At 44.7% G+C, this 16,559-nt stretch overlaps 1 protein-coding gene across 2 annotated transcripts in view; it reads left to right on the top strand.

The window, feature by feature from the left end:
* The window catches only part of LOC119176383 (protein O-mannosyl-transferase Tmtc3), a 395,223-nt gene extending 379,847 nt beyond the window's left edge, over window positions 1-15,376 (top strand). For both annotated transcript variants that reach the window (XM_037427640.2, XM_075877560.1), the window contains exons 21-23: window positions 9,391-9,492; window positions 10,714-10,797; window positions 14,618-15,376. In XM_037427640.2, the coding sequence (XP_037283537.2) occupies window positions 9,391-9,492; window positions 10,714-10,797; window positions 14,618-14,917 (486 nt within the window). In that variant the 3' untranslated portion in view covers window positions 14,918-15,376. The remainder of the gene's footprint in view (window positions 1-9,390; window positions 9,493-10,713; window positions 10,798-14,617) is intronic.
* Window positions 15,377-16,559: the final 1,183 nt, after the last annotated feature.

Below are 16,559 nucleotides of genomic sequence, written 5' to 3'. Positions count from 1 at the left end.
TATAGGGAGATGTTGGCACATTAGTAAGGCGCCGACTACTCCTTAGCTTTTGAGTAAATACTGAGCATATATCTTAAGAAAGGGAAAACAAAGAGCAATACATGGAAAATAAAACACACATATGTAAAAACACACACATGCACATACCTGACAACACCATTACAATGTATAAGAAAACGTCCGAAAGTCAATGAATAAAGTCTCCGATGAGTCATCATTGAATCCAACCGGCACCACATAGCAGTCAACACGTCCAATGTTCTTTAAAGGTAGATTCACACGAGGGAACGGGGGAGAAATTCTCGCAGCGGACGGCGCATCACGTGACGTGCGCGTCATCGAAACGTGCCATCCTCGCTTCATCCGCTCTCCTCCGCTCGTGGCACGGATGAAAATGTGTCGCCTCTATTTCGATCTCTCCGTTTGACAGTCGTCTACTCTTAATCGAGAGGATTCAGCGTCAAATCTCTCAACATTGGTCGGGTTGGAGTGGCTAAAAAGCAGGCAGCCGGCTTAAAAGCCACGTGTTTTATACTCGGCGACAACTTTTCTTCGCACTGAAGGAAAAGCTACGGAAGCGCACCTTCTGCACATGTAGCACTACGCGAAGTAGTCCGTTTTGGCACGTGTCTCGTGACGCTGTGGAAAGTGACGGGGGCGCACCATCAGCTTTCATATAGACACAGATGCCGCTTAGCGTTCCAGGTGCACGTAAAAAGGTGGAACTTTCTCACGCGTTTAAAAGCGCCAAGACACAACAGATAAACTAAAGGAAATGCGAAAATCTTACTGGTGTCAGCTGCATCTTGTCATAGAAAACAAAGGCGGAACAAGCGCGCTCCATAAGCATCGGAGTCGAGAGAATACGCACGAAGATTCCGCGAGCGTAGATCCGGCTGTGTGCATGCGACGTGTCCGCTGCCGCGCGGGATGAACCTAATCATGCGACTATTCGGTACGCGGAGCAGCGGGATTTTGCCCTCACGTGTGAACCTCGCTTAGCGTGCACCGACATGGCACAGTACACCGGCCTCAACCATTTCGCCTCCACCAAAATGCGACTGCTGCGGCCCGGATCGAGCCCGCCATCATTGGGTGAGCAGCCGAGCACCATAACCGATAGACCACTGCGGCGGACCCCTGCACATGTCCTACATACAGTACTCAGGGATTCAAATGCAACATCAATTTTTGTTTTATCATCACGACCGGTATGTGGGATTGCTCGAGATATCCACGTTATGCCACGACGAATCTAGTCTCTAAAGATAATGTTACTGATTGATTTGATTGATATGTGGGGTTTAACGTCCCAAAACCACCATATGAATATGAGAGATGCCGTAGTGGAGGGCGCCGGCAATTTCGACCACCTGGGGTTCTTTAACGTGCACCTAAATCTGAGCACACGGACCTACAACATTTCCGCCTCCATCGGAACTGTAGTCGCCGCAACCGGGATTTGATCCCGCGACCGGTGGGTCAGCAGCCGAGTATCTTAGCCATCTAGACAAAGATAACGTTACTTCTGGTCTATGCGTTCGAGAAACATTACGACATTATGACCCGACCTAATGTCCATGGACAGTAAAGTATAGGTGCCTTACATAGCCCTAAAGTACCCTGTTTCACTCTGAGCGCTGTATACATACATACAGAGTGTTTCAAGAAATGTGTCCAATACTATTTAAAAATTACAGAAAGGAGGCATCTGCGTGCCATCTGCGGCGTTCCTTTTACTGTGGAAGAAGGCAACTTGAGATGCGCACGAATACTAATTACGACCATAAATATACAAATCAAAGCATTTAACCGTTTAACCAAAGGAAATACCTGATCGGGTCCAATGGGTGAATTCAAGTCTTTACTGCGAATAGTCCAAAATCTACCACTGGTAATCACTGCGGAGCGATTAAATCTGCCTAATTTATCAGGCATAACCAAAACCGCTGCACCAAACAGCGCATCTACTATTCGCTTCGAAAACGCCCTCAATGACGCTGTTCGCCTCGCATTGGGAGAGCATTATAATGACCGAGCGTCACTAAGCGGCCACGAAGTGAAGTGTCTTGGTTGACGGTTGATAACAGCGGTGAAAGCACTGTCGTCACTGCTATTTTTTCAGTGACAGCACATGACTTACATACAGCTCCTGCTCCCCCCATCACTAAATAAGCGCACGCGGGCAGGCGGCATAAAACAGTTTCGTGAATAGCTGAAACCCTTTGTATGCCGCTACTAAACATTTCCTTGTTCGTCCCTTGCAGTCCCTGAACAGAGAGCTGTTTTTATTATTTTTTTTCATTCAATCCCAGCATGCAATACATTTCCCATGCTTTTGTATGCGTACCAACTGTCGTACGTTAATTAAACCTTTTTCACCATGATAAGAAGGTCTGATCACTCCGAAATAATGTGTTCTCTTGATAAATATAAAAACTTTATCAACTCGGGTCTCCCGAGGATATTTATGAAATATTCAGAGGGCTTAGTAACGCTAAACCTCGCGCTTCAATTGTCAAGTTTACGTACTAGGCTCACTGATGCCCGTGCACAAACCTCGAGGGTGTGGCCTACGCCATGTGCCCACAGCGTCGCATCGCAGTGCTTGGCCAGCAGTGCTTGGCCAACAGAGTGTCGCCGAAATAAGTCTCATTATGGCACTGTGTGCTTTGCGCGAGACACGCCCAAGGCTCACGTACACTTAACGCCATGCGCCAGCACCTAATGAAGCGAGGAAGACGCGTTGGTGTCCACCTATATGGCACCTTTGTTGCCTTTGTCTAATATCCTATGGTTAACTATGACTTTTGTAATTCTGAGGTCTCCTATACACGACGAGCACATATTACGCAATTCGTTGCGATTAGCCGCGAACACGGCCCAGTGTGCCTGTACTTTTTTTTTGTTTATCATATTCAAAGAGAGCTTTCATACCCCGTATTATATATAAGCTTGCATAACATGAGAACGCCGTTGCGGAGCAGAAGCTAGACAAAAAAATAAAAAAATGTAACAATCACCGTCTTCCGAGTGCTGCTAGCATCCCCTCTCGTGCGTTATATAAAAGAGGAAAATGCGCTAGAGACGTAACCGCATATGGTGTGTCAAGGTACAACCATGCACTGTAAGTATGTTGACGCAGACTTTTTCGTTCCATGAACACACGCTTCCAATAAAGAAGAAAAAGGAGCACCTTTTCACGCAAAACGCGTCTCCTAGCAGCAAGCAATTAAGTGTAGCCGTGCTCCCTTTACAAACAAGCGGAAACATGAGGGAGAAACACGGTGCACTTCCTTCACAACTAGAAGAAATAAAAGGAGAATGTAATAATCTTCCACCCTTTCTTTCTCCTTTCATACCAACTTACTTTTCCGACTGTTATGATGCCCCAGGCATGTTATATCCTGGAAAGACCGCATGCAGAATAATTATTTTTTTCGCATTTTTCATTTGTTGTTATTATTATTATCATTCCACACTGTTGTCTCTACTTGTGTTGCACAGACGTAGGAGGGCGTCTCAGTCGCGCGTTTATGCAAGATGCATGAGACCGCCGGGTTGCATCAACCTCGCACTCAGTTTATATTGCGATGCCTGTCACGTATGCTGAACACATGGGACGATGAGATCGTCTTCGTCTTTTTTTTTTCTTTCTTCTTTTCTGCATCCCCTTACAGCCGCCTCGCGTCGACACGTGTACTGCCACCAGCAAATTCACTCACATTATTGCTAGTTCTTTTTGCGTCATGAGCAGGGGAAAAAATGGCGATTTTGCAAGACGAGAAACGGAAGCTGAGCTGGATAATCGCGAGAACAAGGCATCCTCGCTAAATACATGCCACTTCCTAAAAAAAAAAAAGAGGGGGGGAGAATATTAGGGCCTTTGGCCTGGTATGTAGCTGGCTGCTAGCTGCGTTCCGCGAGATGTCCTCGATATTCGAGCACTTATGACTCATGTAAGTCATCCTACAGACCGATTCCAGGAAGCCCGCATTTTGAAAGAAAGAAATAAATAAACAAATAAATAAAGCAAGAAATAAAGAAAAAAAGGAAGAAACAAAGAAAAGAAACAAAGAAAGAAAGAAAGAAAGAAAGAAAGAAAGAAAGAAAGAAAGAAAGAAAGAAAGAAAGAAAGAAAGAAAGAAAGAAGGAAAGAAAGAAATGCATTGATATAATTTCAAAGCACTCATGGTTCTCTTTATCATTCTTTTAGATCCCTGCTAACCACAAATTAATTAAAGGGTTAATAAGTCTTCTTACCAGTTTTTCAGTACTTTTTATGGTGTGCCGAATAATCTTCTAAAAATTTATCTATCTATCTATCTATCTATCTATCTATCAATCAATCAATTTATCTATCTATCTATCTATTTGTATATCTATCTATCTATCTATCTATCCACTTACGACTGGGTGCTTTCGTGATTAGCCCCTCAACTTGGCGCCAACCAAACCGTCATTTTTATTTAGTGGCATGTGCCTTCGTGCACACTGGGCCCCCTCCTCCCCCCCCCCCCCCTCGAAAGACCGGCCAACAATGAACAGAACCCCCGGCGTCGTTTACAAAATTCCATGCGCCGAGTGCCCTTCTACGCATATCGGCGAGACGAAAAACCTACCGGAACGACTGAAGCAACACGCCAACGATGTGTGGAAGCTCTACAAAGAGCGCAGCGCAGTCACCGAACATGCTGAGACGTGAGATCACCGGATAAATTTCGAAGCAATGGTCATCCCTGAAAACGAGCCGAACTTCAGGAGAAGCTTACTATTCGAGTCGTGGCACATACAGAAGACAGCCCATAACATCAACCGCTCTCTCGGAGCCCTTCCCCCAGTGTATACACATGGACTGCGCTCCACGGCAAAAGGAGAGGGAGAGGGGGCGTCATTATCCACCCCGCGATTTCTTTGAAGACGCCACTGCTACGTAGTCATGCAGTCACCCCTGAGGAAGGAGCCAAGTTGGTTTCGAAACGTTGGGGTTCTTCAAAAACTTTTAGTTGGAGTCTAAATCATCTCTCAGTTTCATTCCCAACCAGACAGAAGTCTGTCAAATGTTTACATTCAAGTCATGTTCATTTCTAATGAGTAGCTGAGTTGGGAAGAAACTGGGAGTGCGTAAACGGTGGTTAGTATACGAAGTGGTCGACGGTGAGTGCATTGATATCACATGATTAGCAGGTGGTTTCTTCCGAATGTTTTTCTTTAGACGTTCCGCAGGAGCCATAAGTAGGAGAGTAAGAACACCTGTAAGCATTCCATGCTTGGCAAACGTGATTTTCACCTCAGTTGAGCTGCACACAGCAAGAAAAAAATTATGCTCCATAAAAAATATTGTTCGTGGTGTGAAAGAGTCCGGGTTGTCCACGGCATGCCTGCGCTGTCTAGCTCTCTAGTATCGATCTAGTGCGGACTGCTTCCCACCACTCTGATAATCTAACCTCGTGCCGAGTTCCGCAACTGAAAAGCCTGGCCGCAACGTGTAATTTACGTGGATATCCGCTCTGATCTCCGCAATCAAACCCTGGAAGAAGGGCCTTCTTTATTTCCCTCTTCATTTTTTTCTGGAAAGTAACGGTTCCTCATTTATAATCATATGCTATGCGCCTTGAGACACTCTGCCTGTGAGAACAAAGCAACATGCATACAGACAGCGTGGACGTTCTGCACACAGTATGATATCCAGGGCAAATGCGAACAGAATGTGTCATTTATATCGCTACTCGCAACGCCCGGACGATGATTGCTGGTCCACGTCCACCTATATGCATGACCGCGTTTCCTTCTTTATGTGCTGAATTAATTTTTCCGAGGTGACAGACGCATACAAATGGCCCAGTTGAATAAACTAAAACTTTTTCCTTCAGTGATGCGTAGCACATCGCGAAAGTCGGTTTTGAGCTTTTTTTTTTTCCTTCTTAATGATGAACCAAGCTCAAATATACATATTCTGCATTGCATTTCTCCTTATTTCTTCTGTTGTGGCTGTGAGTGGATCATTTTGTTTTGCGGTATATCTTACTTTTGAAAGTGTAACCTTTCTTTGCAAATCATGATTTCCGCGACTGTACGTATTTGGTGACCATCGATAATGAACAACACGCTGCAGCGCACAGTTTTTATTTCTCATGCCTTTGAGTTCTGGGTAATAACTTGTATTCTGACATGACACCAAGATATTGGCATGTTTCGCTTCGCCTTCAAGGAATGCGACAAAATTAGGTCAATAACGTTTCCAGTATACCCATTGGCCAAACCGACACCACTTACATGCATTTTGTCAAGCGTGTCGTGTGCATTTTGACCAAAACTCGTATAGACGCTTGCTAGCTCAGGCCCGCTGTGGCGTTTACATAGACACGACAATCGCTTTTAAAGCAATAGCGTTAAACAGCTCGTTTCTCAATCATAATATTTTATTTCGGTGGCGGTGTTGCCGGCATCGTCTTTGGTTTGGTTGCGAGCAAGAAAAGCAGTGTTGGCAGTGAGTGACAATTCAAGGTAGATTTAATAACGATAAGAGCCGGAGGGTTTTTTCGCTGTGGCTATCCTCGCGCGGCACACTTTAGGTATCCCCACCGCGGTGGTCTAGTGGCTAAGGTACTCGGCTGCTGACCCGCAGGTTGCGGGTTCAAATCCCGGCTGCGGCGGCTGCATTTCTGATGGAGGCGGAAATGTTGTAGGCCCGTGTGCTCAGATTCAGGTGCACGTTAAAGAACCCCAGGTGGTCGAAATTTCAGGAGCCCTCCACTACGGCGTCTATCATAATCATGTGGCGGTTTTGGGACGTTAAACCCCACAAATCATTCAACGAACACTTTAGGTCTCCACCGAGAAGCGATGATCGAAAGTAGGCTAGATATAGTGTGTGTGTGTGTGTGTGTGTGTGTGTGTGTGTGTGTGTGTGTGTGTGTGTGTGTGTGTGTGTGTGTGTGTGTGTGTGTGTGTGTGTGAGCGCGCGTCTGTCTATCCGTTCGTTTGTGCACATATCACTATCGCGTTCAACTAATAAAGGCATAGCTTAAGGGTCCCCCAATTTTGTTTTTTATGTAAACTTCATCCCACCCTGCTGGGGTGTGTAAGCTAGATTTTGTTTAACTATTTTTGACACTACAGATACGTCGTGAATGAATGTGCTGGAAGGGAAATGGCCATGCGAACACCTTCAGATAAAAACTGATACTCACGCAAGATTCCAAAAGCACTAGAGAAATACTCTTACACAAATACGTGTCTGTCTGTATTACAGGAACTTTCTTGCCCTTTTCCGGCCTGTTTATTCTTGACGGTCTTTCGTAACCATGCCGCGCGATCTCATCAGCGCAGTCATTATAGCGCTCAACCTTGATTTATTGCGTCAATGGGAAGCAGTCTTTTCGCAATCGTTATCTTCCTTCATTATTTTCACAGGAAAGGGCAGAGTATCACACATTTTACCTTAATTCCCGAAGATAAAAAGCAATCTGTTCGCCACTAATTTCAAGAATAAAGCCAATCAGAAACTCGCATTAATGGTCGCCATCAAGCACGTGGATGACTTCTGTTAGTAACAGTTTGCGAAATGCTGTTGACGCCAACTAATCACTCTTCCCATTTAATCACATTGCTACACTAACTGAAGAAAAGCTTCAGTGGGAGTGGTGATTACTTATTCATATGAAACATTTTTCTGTGTGGCCATTTTTTATGTTTTGATCTTGCAACAATGAAGCGAAAAGTAATGCGAATCTGTTAGATTGACGATTTATGGTTAATTTATTGATAAGTGGGTTTAAACGTCCCAAAACCACTATATGATTATGAGAGACGCCGTAGTGGAGAGCTCCGGAAATTTCGACCACTTGGGGTTCTTTAACGTGCACCCAAATCTGAGCACACGGGCCTAGAACATTTCCGCCTCCATCAGAAATGCAGCCGCCGCAGCCACGAATCGATCCCGTGACCTTCGGGTCAGCAGCCGAGTACCTTAGCTACTAGACCACATTTATGGATCATTTAAAGCTCTTTATCCGTGTCCTATTATTCAAACTCATTTTCGCTTCTAACACAACATCAGGAAAGATTCTATTTTACCTGGCGACTTTTTTAAACGTCGTATTTCTACGTATTATTTGCGCGCGCAACATGCGTTTCGTCAAGGGTGACTTCTAGTCCAAGTAGAAACTAGAGTGAGGGCTTTCTTTTTTTATATGGTGAAAGCTGTTTTGAGATCAAAACTCGTGTCACGCGCTGCGCCGTAGTTGTCCACCACTGGCGTCCGTAACCAAATAGCACGAAATTAGAACACAGAAAACTAATACCAAAGACACACTGGGGCTCAAACCCGGGTCCGCGGGTGCCAGCCCAGTATCCTACCACTGAGCCACGCCTGTGCTTCAGACTTGTTGGCAAACTGGCCTTAGGCATGCTTGATGTCGGGAAAGCAATCACGTTTATACGACTTATAAAGCGTTTGAAAACAGCGAAAGAACAACCGGTCGTCGCACAATGCGAATAACCTAACGAGTGGGTCGTCCAACGCTCCAATCCTTTACAAAAGCTTGTTCTTGTTCACCCATAAACCTTTTCACTCAAGGTGTTCTGGGCGCCGCCATAGTCCTCTCTGGGCTGTTGTTAGCGCGCCTGACCTCCCAAAAAAATGCATTGCCGAGGCTGTGACGTTGGCTTTTGTACGCTCTTGCAACAGCCCAGAAAGGAGGAAATCCTCCTCTCCGTAAAAAAGGTCCATAAATTGCGGCGCATACCCACTTCAGGCAAAATTCCTCATCGTCGTCAGCCACTGCATGAACGATTGGCATGAAATTCCTTGCAAGTGTTCAGTGAATGCCACGCTTCTCAGAAGAATGACGACAAATAGCATAGCGAAAGCCGGCCTACTACCATAAAAAAATTATTATTGATGCCGTAGTGGGTATCATACAAGTTTGCCTGCAGTAGTTGCCCTATGAGTGTTTATAAAAGGCTCTGAAAGGCCACTCTTCTAGCTTTTGCTGTGACTGTGCGGCGCTTTCCGCGCAGGCCTGGCGTTTTTTTTTTTTTGTACCTTTCGTTTCTCTCTCTTCTCTCTCTCTCTGTTCATGTGTGCACATGTGTCTGTGCACACATGAACAGTCAACATGCGTGGGCGTGAGTGACAGACGTGGCACCGAAATACTATTTTGTCCATAAGTAACAGTGAATAGTGAATTCTTTGACGGTGTCTCTGTTCGTGCGGTGGAATATACAACGCCCCGAGTTCAGGTCACGTACGAATCGTCTTCGGTATATTTATCGGAATAATCATGGCTACACCACTGCTTTTTTGTCTTTACACGCTTATTTTTTCATCTGTACGTATATTATCGAATCATTATCAAGGACTCGATATTGTTATTACATTTCTAGGTGCAACCCAAGCTGCGAAGCGCCCTCTTCAACTTGGCCTTGCTATTGTCGGAGCAGCAACGACCTATGGAAGCCATGAGGTTTTTGAAAGATCTCCTCAAGGTTAGACGTCTTTTCTGCGGCTCTGCTTTGGCTTTTTTTTTGCCACTTAATTGTTACGCATTGGGTGTTTTAGAAACAAAGGCATGTAGGCCACATCAATAGCTACCTAACATTTCGGATTATATTGTACTGTTTGTTAAGTAAAACTCAAATATAAAAGCCTCGTGTCTATTGAGTAAAATTTTCGTATATCGAAGGTCTTTCTTAGCTGTTCTCGCGCGTTTTCTTCGTTCCAATGAAATTGCCGCTTCCTTTGAGTAGCATTCTTCGTTGTCACTCATAAGGCGTCTGCTATCCCTTTCAGGTGTGAAATATGAACTACTATCTGTAAATGTCTAAATATTGCAACACATAACTGGAAGCAACTTTGTATTACACTCAAAGAAAAAAATTCAAAATTACATTGAACTTATTTAGCATATACTTACTATTTAGTTATTCTGCTAATAATGTTCTATTTTTGCACAAAAAGACGGGAATTTTAGGCTCAAGATGCACATGCAGTTCGTTTTTGATAGTGTTTGTTTCGAGAAAATAAAAATAATTGTTATTGGGTTGGTCCTGGAAAGCAGAACATCGAGTAACCCGCCAACCATCGTAGTGCCTTTATCAAAGTGATTAGCTGCAGTCATACGCACTACATTGGGTTTAAATGAAGACACTGTGACTATGGAGACTGTTCAATTGACCTTATTCGCGATGTATCTTGCCCTTTCGTTCCCAGTTGCTTGAAGAACTGGAAAAAACAAGTTGCGTCTACATACGTGCACGCTGCGCCTCAAGGGCTATATTTGAAGGTTATCTCAGTTCTTAGCCCCACGCTCTCCTTTTACTATTGATACATTTCGAACACTATGCACAATGGCTTTTTATCAGCCTATTCTCGACAAAAAAAAACTTGTTTCTTTGGCTTTTTCGGAGCCAATTCCTGCAAAAGAAAAGCTCTCATTATCATTTCCATGTAATACTATACAAGTCATCACGAGATGTAACCCGTTCCATCGAAATCGAGCAACGGGTCCGGTAGCCATGTGTGCACACATAGGACTGGCACCTATTCAGCGCGAAAGCCTGCGACAAGGCAACAACAGGGCTTTGTTGGCAGCGGCCGCGGAATAAGCAGTGTCCCTACTGGCCCACGCCGACGCTGCATATGTCGTCGCGCATGCAGCCTTACTGGTGCATTTCTTTGCTTCCATTTCCCTGCCTCCCTTGGTCCAGTACCACCCGAACCACATCAAGGGCTTAGTGCTGCTCGGAGACATCAACGTCAATCACCTCAAGGATTTGGAGGCTGCCGAAGAGGTGAGTCTCGAAGATTAGTGGCTCGGGCCCTGGGTGCCTAATCCCGCGCAAACAAAAGGAAGCTCCACTAAGGCGGTGCGACGAAACACCCGTACGGGACGTCCAATCAAACAAAGCAAATCCCTACCAGCACTGTCGCAGGCACGCTGCGAACGAGTGGGGTGCATCGCGGCGCGAGCGGGGTCCTTCGCTCACCCGGCGCTGCCCCCGCTTATCCGCCGACGCGGGGGCAGTCTACTTCTTTTGTGCCCAGACGCCCGACGATCCTTAGCGTCAGTGTGGAATGCTCGCTGAAGTAGTTTTTTTTTTTTTTTTTCGTCTTTGTCAGCACTAGTTTTGCGCAAAGCAGCTGGGGTGGGAAGTGACAGATAGAAGACAGGAAGGGAAGTCATCGCAAACTTGCGAAAAAATTCTACGTTAATTGGTAATTGCATAATAATGAAAATACTATATAATCACAAAACCTAACTGAAAGTTTTAAATACGAAAGCCAGTGAACTAAATAATCACGTCTACCTTTTCTTGCATGTTTGCAAATGTATTTATGCTATGGGTTTGCCACTTGGTGTGACTTCATTTAGACTCGACACGGATAGCCACAAGCCTCCTCTCCCAGCGTCATTTATATACACGTGTGCTATGGTTCCATATTATCTTGACCATCCTGCGAAGTACCTGCAGCCTATTGGGGTCCTTAAGAGTCTTGTCTTGTCCCAAAACTATGAGCGTTTGTATTCTTGTTCTTCTTCCAAAGAGAAACAAGTAACACTCTTAACGCGAAAAGAGCAACAAATATTGCAGCCGCTTGATCGAATCAAGCAGTACGCTTTGTAAAGCGTGCTCTGCCACGGTTCAGATCTTAGGGCGACAAAGCCAACTTTAAAAAAAAATTATTTTTTTATTGAAGTGTCTGTGGTGAAACAAATCTCTCTTGATATTACAATTTATCTAAAGATATGCTCATAGGGACAATAAATTGGACTATTCAGGGATTATTTGTTGCTAGCAGTAGCACATAGCCTCACTGATATGATAATGGAAAACAAGTTAGTTGTGGTTTGGGTGACACTAATATGGTATTTAGTTAATAGTTTTTCACTGCTCTTTTGTTACGATAGCAATTATATGGACAGTCTCGGTTGTTTCTGTTCCGTCGCCACCACCGTCATTCACCGTATATGTATACTTTTGTGTGTATGTATATTCACCGTATATGTATACGTATATGTATACTTATATGTATACTATAATATTCAAAGAAATTGTTAAGCAATTTTCGTATTTTTACGTTATGTAGCACAGTAGCTGACAATATAATCGAACAAAATAGTTGGTATATGGGCTGTAAATAGGTGGTTTCAAAGAAATGAACGTGATCTAGCAGTCGCGGTGAATGAATGTCACAGTGAATTCGCATCTTTCAATGCAGACCTCGACTTGTGTTCACCGCCGCTAACGAGACAAGTGATCTATATTTCGGAAACTAAATGTGAAACATGAGAAAGATCGCATATTGAAATATTGCACATATACAGGGTGCCCCACGTATGTTTAGCCAGAGTTTAAAAATATGCCGGAACAAGTATTTACGACGCGACAAAATGCACGTTGCTCACCGTTGCCTGTAGTTATTCACACAATTTTTGTGTTCTAAAATATTGTTCAATTAGATCTGTTTAATTAACTAACTTTTTAGGAAACGAAGATAGATAAAAAATTCCAATGAGCAAGTTGTAGCTCGGTTTGCAAAACATCCGATTAGACAGTTTCCATCTTTATCTCTGTTAAGTATTAGTGTTTTTTGCTAAACACAAATGCCCACGAAATAAAAAATACCACGTGACAAACCCGCTCGCGCGTCAGTGCGCACGATGATTCTAGTGCTCCCTACGTATTTATATATATTAAAACCGAAGAAAGAAAAAAAAAGACGCCCGTGCTCGGCGCCCAGCTTGTCACGATGCGGCCCACGCGCGCTTATCTCCCACGCGTATGTACATTGCCCCGAAAATAGGGGGGGGGGGGGTCACATGTTTGTGCGCGCGCTTATTTTTTGCTGGGGAGAATCGTGTTTTCACCGGAACGATTGCGTTAGTTTCCTGGCCCACAAAGGTCACTTCCATCGCTACACAGGCCCCCTTTGCGAAAAGAGCGTGCTTTTCATACGCAGCGAAGTGTAACAACTGGTGTTTGCACTCATCTGTACTTCTCGTGTCTTCCGACAGCAAATTCGAAAAATGCCTGAATAAAAGAAAATGAATTTTCCTGGTGGGGCTTGGTTTTAACCCGGGCCACCACAGTGCGAATACGAGAGTCTTGACCCTAGGGCTACACGCAAGTACTTGTAGAAAGTGAATGTATAGAACCATATGGACGTGTTATACCCGAAGCGCAAAACATGTATCAAAAGGATGCACTTTCTGTGACGGCTTCATCGACATTCGGGGTAGTAGTACTGCAAAAGCCCACTGCAAGACTACATGTAAAGACGACATGGAGAAACGCACAGATGACAGAAATTACGGCTTCTCGAAAACTTGATGCCAGACATATATATAGGCGGTTGTGCAAGCCGCCTTTTGAGGATTCAATGGGGATGTTAAAGAGTGGTAGCTCTTTTGTGGCTTTGTATGAATTAGTGCATAATGTGAGGCACTTTCATCAGTGCGAGGAGGGGGCCCCGGCCACATGAAGCCTCAGGCCGGCCATGTTAACCCAGTAGCAATGTTGTTGTGCTGGCCCCGCCACGGTGGTCTAGTGGCTAAGGTACTCGGCTGCTGACCCGCAGGTCACGGGTTCAAATCCCGGCTGCGGCGGCTGCATTTCCGATGGAGGCGGAAATGTTGTAGGCCCATGTGCTCAGATTTGGGTGCACGTTAAAGAACCCCAGGTGGTCGAAATTTCCGGAGCCCTCCACTACGGCGTCTCATAATCATATGGTGGTTTTGAGACGTTAAACCCCACAAATCAATCAATCAATGTTGTTGTGCTGCTTAGCTCGATGTCACTTTTGTGATTTGAGCTGTGGTCGTCACACCTCGCTGGGACTTCAATGTAAAACTACTCGTCTGCTCGCATATGGGTGCACATTAAGGAACACAACGTGGGAAAAAATGGTATATGACATGCACTATATATACACATGCATCCTTGCATCAGACGGAGACAATTAAGAAGAACCGCGTGTACAAAACCTGCTCGGGAATGGGTTTCAGTGCGAAGAGAACTGATTCCTCTGCTCGTATAGATTTGCTCTTATAGTGTTCGTGGGGCGTTCAAGCGCCCTCTGTATATTATTGAGATCAGTGCAGTAGCGAAGAGATTGTCTATCGTGAATGACACTGTAGAATATAATTCACCAGGGAAACTTCCTTAATGCACAGAATACTGATTGATTGATTTGTGGTGTTTAATGTCCCAAAACCAATGCACAGAATACTAGAAGGAAAGAAATTACCAAATACGACAGAGTTCTCTGTCTTATCTCGTCTCTTTTCTGCAAACAACTTATCACTGAAGAAAAAAAAAAGAAAGTGGTTGGGGGGGGGGGGGGGGTTATTATGTTGTACCAATCAGCAAAAGCAGCTATCTTGTGGCACTGTAGGATAATAATATGTTCTGAATAATAAGGTTGCCACCACTTCACCTAACAGAGTTAAATAAACATGAATCCGCGCGCAATCACCTGGAAATATATGTGATTTTCATCTTTTACTTGCTTTCTTTTTTTTCCTTTTTTTACACTACACGCGTGGTGTATCCCTGAAACCATCGCGCCTCCTGTGACACCACTCCCTTCCCACCTCCTCTCTGGCCACAGTGTTACCGCAGGATCTTGGCCCTGGATCCTGGCAACGTACAAGGCTCGCACAACCTGTGCGTCGTGTACGTGGAGCGGGGAGAGCTAAGTCGAGCCGAGCGCTGCTTCAAGCACGCCACCACGCTGGACCCGAACGCCACGTACATCCGCAAGCACCTACAGGTCACGCAGACTCTGCTTAGGAACCGCTCGGTGGACGCGGAGCGCCGCTCCGGCACCACCCTCGCCGCGTCAGCGCCTCAACCACCCGTCCTGCAGCCGTTCGCAGCCGCCGCCGCGTCGGCTGCCAACGCGCAGTGACTGGCCAGAAGCCAGCATCGCTACTGGCAACAGCTGTGCTCCGCAGAGTGCGCTCCGAGCCTGTGCACATGGCTTCACGGAAGATCGCAATCAACTTTTGGGGCTGTTGGCCAGCGAAACGTGGTTGAAGGGTCCACTGTCGCTGCAAGTCTTCGGTGATCGCCCAGTGGCGTGTTAGCATCTGCGTGCATTCCTGATGACTTATGCGCACCGTTGGGTTTCCGCAAACACTTCGAGTGGTACTGTGGCACTTGTGTAACTACCTCCAGACGCAGAAGGCGAACTGGAGGCACAAAAGTCATTATAGTGGTTGTACAGAAGGCCACTTTAGCTGCATTTTTTTTTGTTTTTTCGCTCCGAGAATGTAATTGTGCACTTTGTTGCACGGTGATACTTACAGTGGCACATTCCTCGGGCTACTACTGATCGTACGGTTGAACGAGTGGCGTGCGTTGCTTGTCAGTAGCCCCAAGTGATTGATCGTGTCTGTTGAAAGTATATGTTGTGACGGTTGAACTGCGAAAGGACGTGTCAAAGCTACCCTGTTTCCTGACCTCGGCAGAAAGAGTACACCAACACTGTCAGCCGCTGTTATAGAATTAAATATTTTCGTCCATAAAATATGTGAGAAAAAGTTCCTAAATCGTTTAGTAAAGCGGCTGTACAATTCCCTCGTGTTGAGCAGTACGAAATACCTTTGTTTTTCAAGAGACGTTAATAATGAATCAAGCAACATTTTTTACATAAAAATAGGTTAATTGGTAGTTCAAATAAGTTTTCTTTTTCGTTGAGCTAACTTGGTGTAATACGAACGGGAAAATGGTGGGCGCCACACCGGCGTTTCATATTAAATGTGACGCATTGACAATGTACGGGCCAATAGCTGATTTACGGCTCATATTGACATTCCTTGCAGAATCTCCAGAAATAATTGACATTTTGTATTGTGTTACTCAGATCGCGTTGAAAAGACAGCGCAGTTGTCATACTTGCCTGTAGAGAAGCACGCGGCAAGTTTGACATTATATGGCATAACACTCTACGTTAGTGTAAAAAAAATCATTCGTTATTCTAAGGGCGTGGGTACCACTGATGCGCTTGATTCGATCTTGTGACTTAACTCATAGAACAACGCAATAACACGTGCTAACTTTTATTAAAGCCATTGCTTTCAATTTTAAAAAGAACAGTAATATTCTTTAACCCACCACCAAAGACCACCATAACGACGCTGTATAGGGTGAGGCACGATTTAAATATCAGCACTGCAGCACTGCATCGAAAATAGCTTTTTTATTCATTCAATGTGCCAAATTAGATGTATGACAAGAAAGTAGAGTAGTTTTTTTTTTTCACAAACCGGCATGACTTTGTTAGTTATTCAAAGACCCAAATAATGTTCAATGTCTCCCGCGTTTTCATTGTAAGTTAGTGGTTGGACAGCGGCGATATAAAGTCATACTGTGACATATATTTATAATTACCGCCTTCAGTTACTGACGGATGATGGTAACAAAGGCTTAAGTTATTCTACCATTTTGTACTTCTGTTTACAGTCAGGCATTATGGTTTAGCTTTTATTATTTTTTGGTATTCGCGTTTTTATCTGCTACTTATCCACAATACTCCACAGTTTGTCGGG

The sequence above is a fragment of the Rhipicephalus microplus genome, chromosome X (genome assembly GCF_043290135.1).
Source record: "Rhipicephalus microplus isolate Deutch F79 chromosome X, USDA_Rmic, whole genome shotgun sequence".
Lineage (NCBI taxonomy): Eukaryota > Metazoa > Arthropoda > Arachnida > Ixodida > Ixodidae > Rhipicephalus > Rhipicephalus microplus.
Note: the sequence above shows the minus strand (reverse complement) of the source record. Positions and strands in the feature narration are given on the sequence as shown.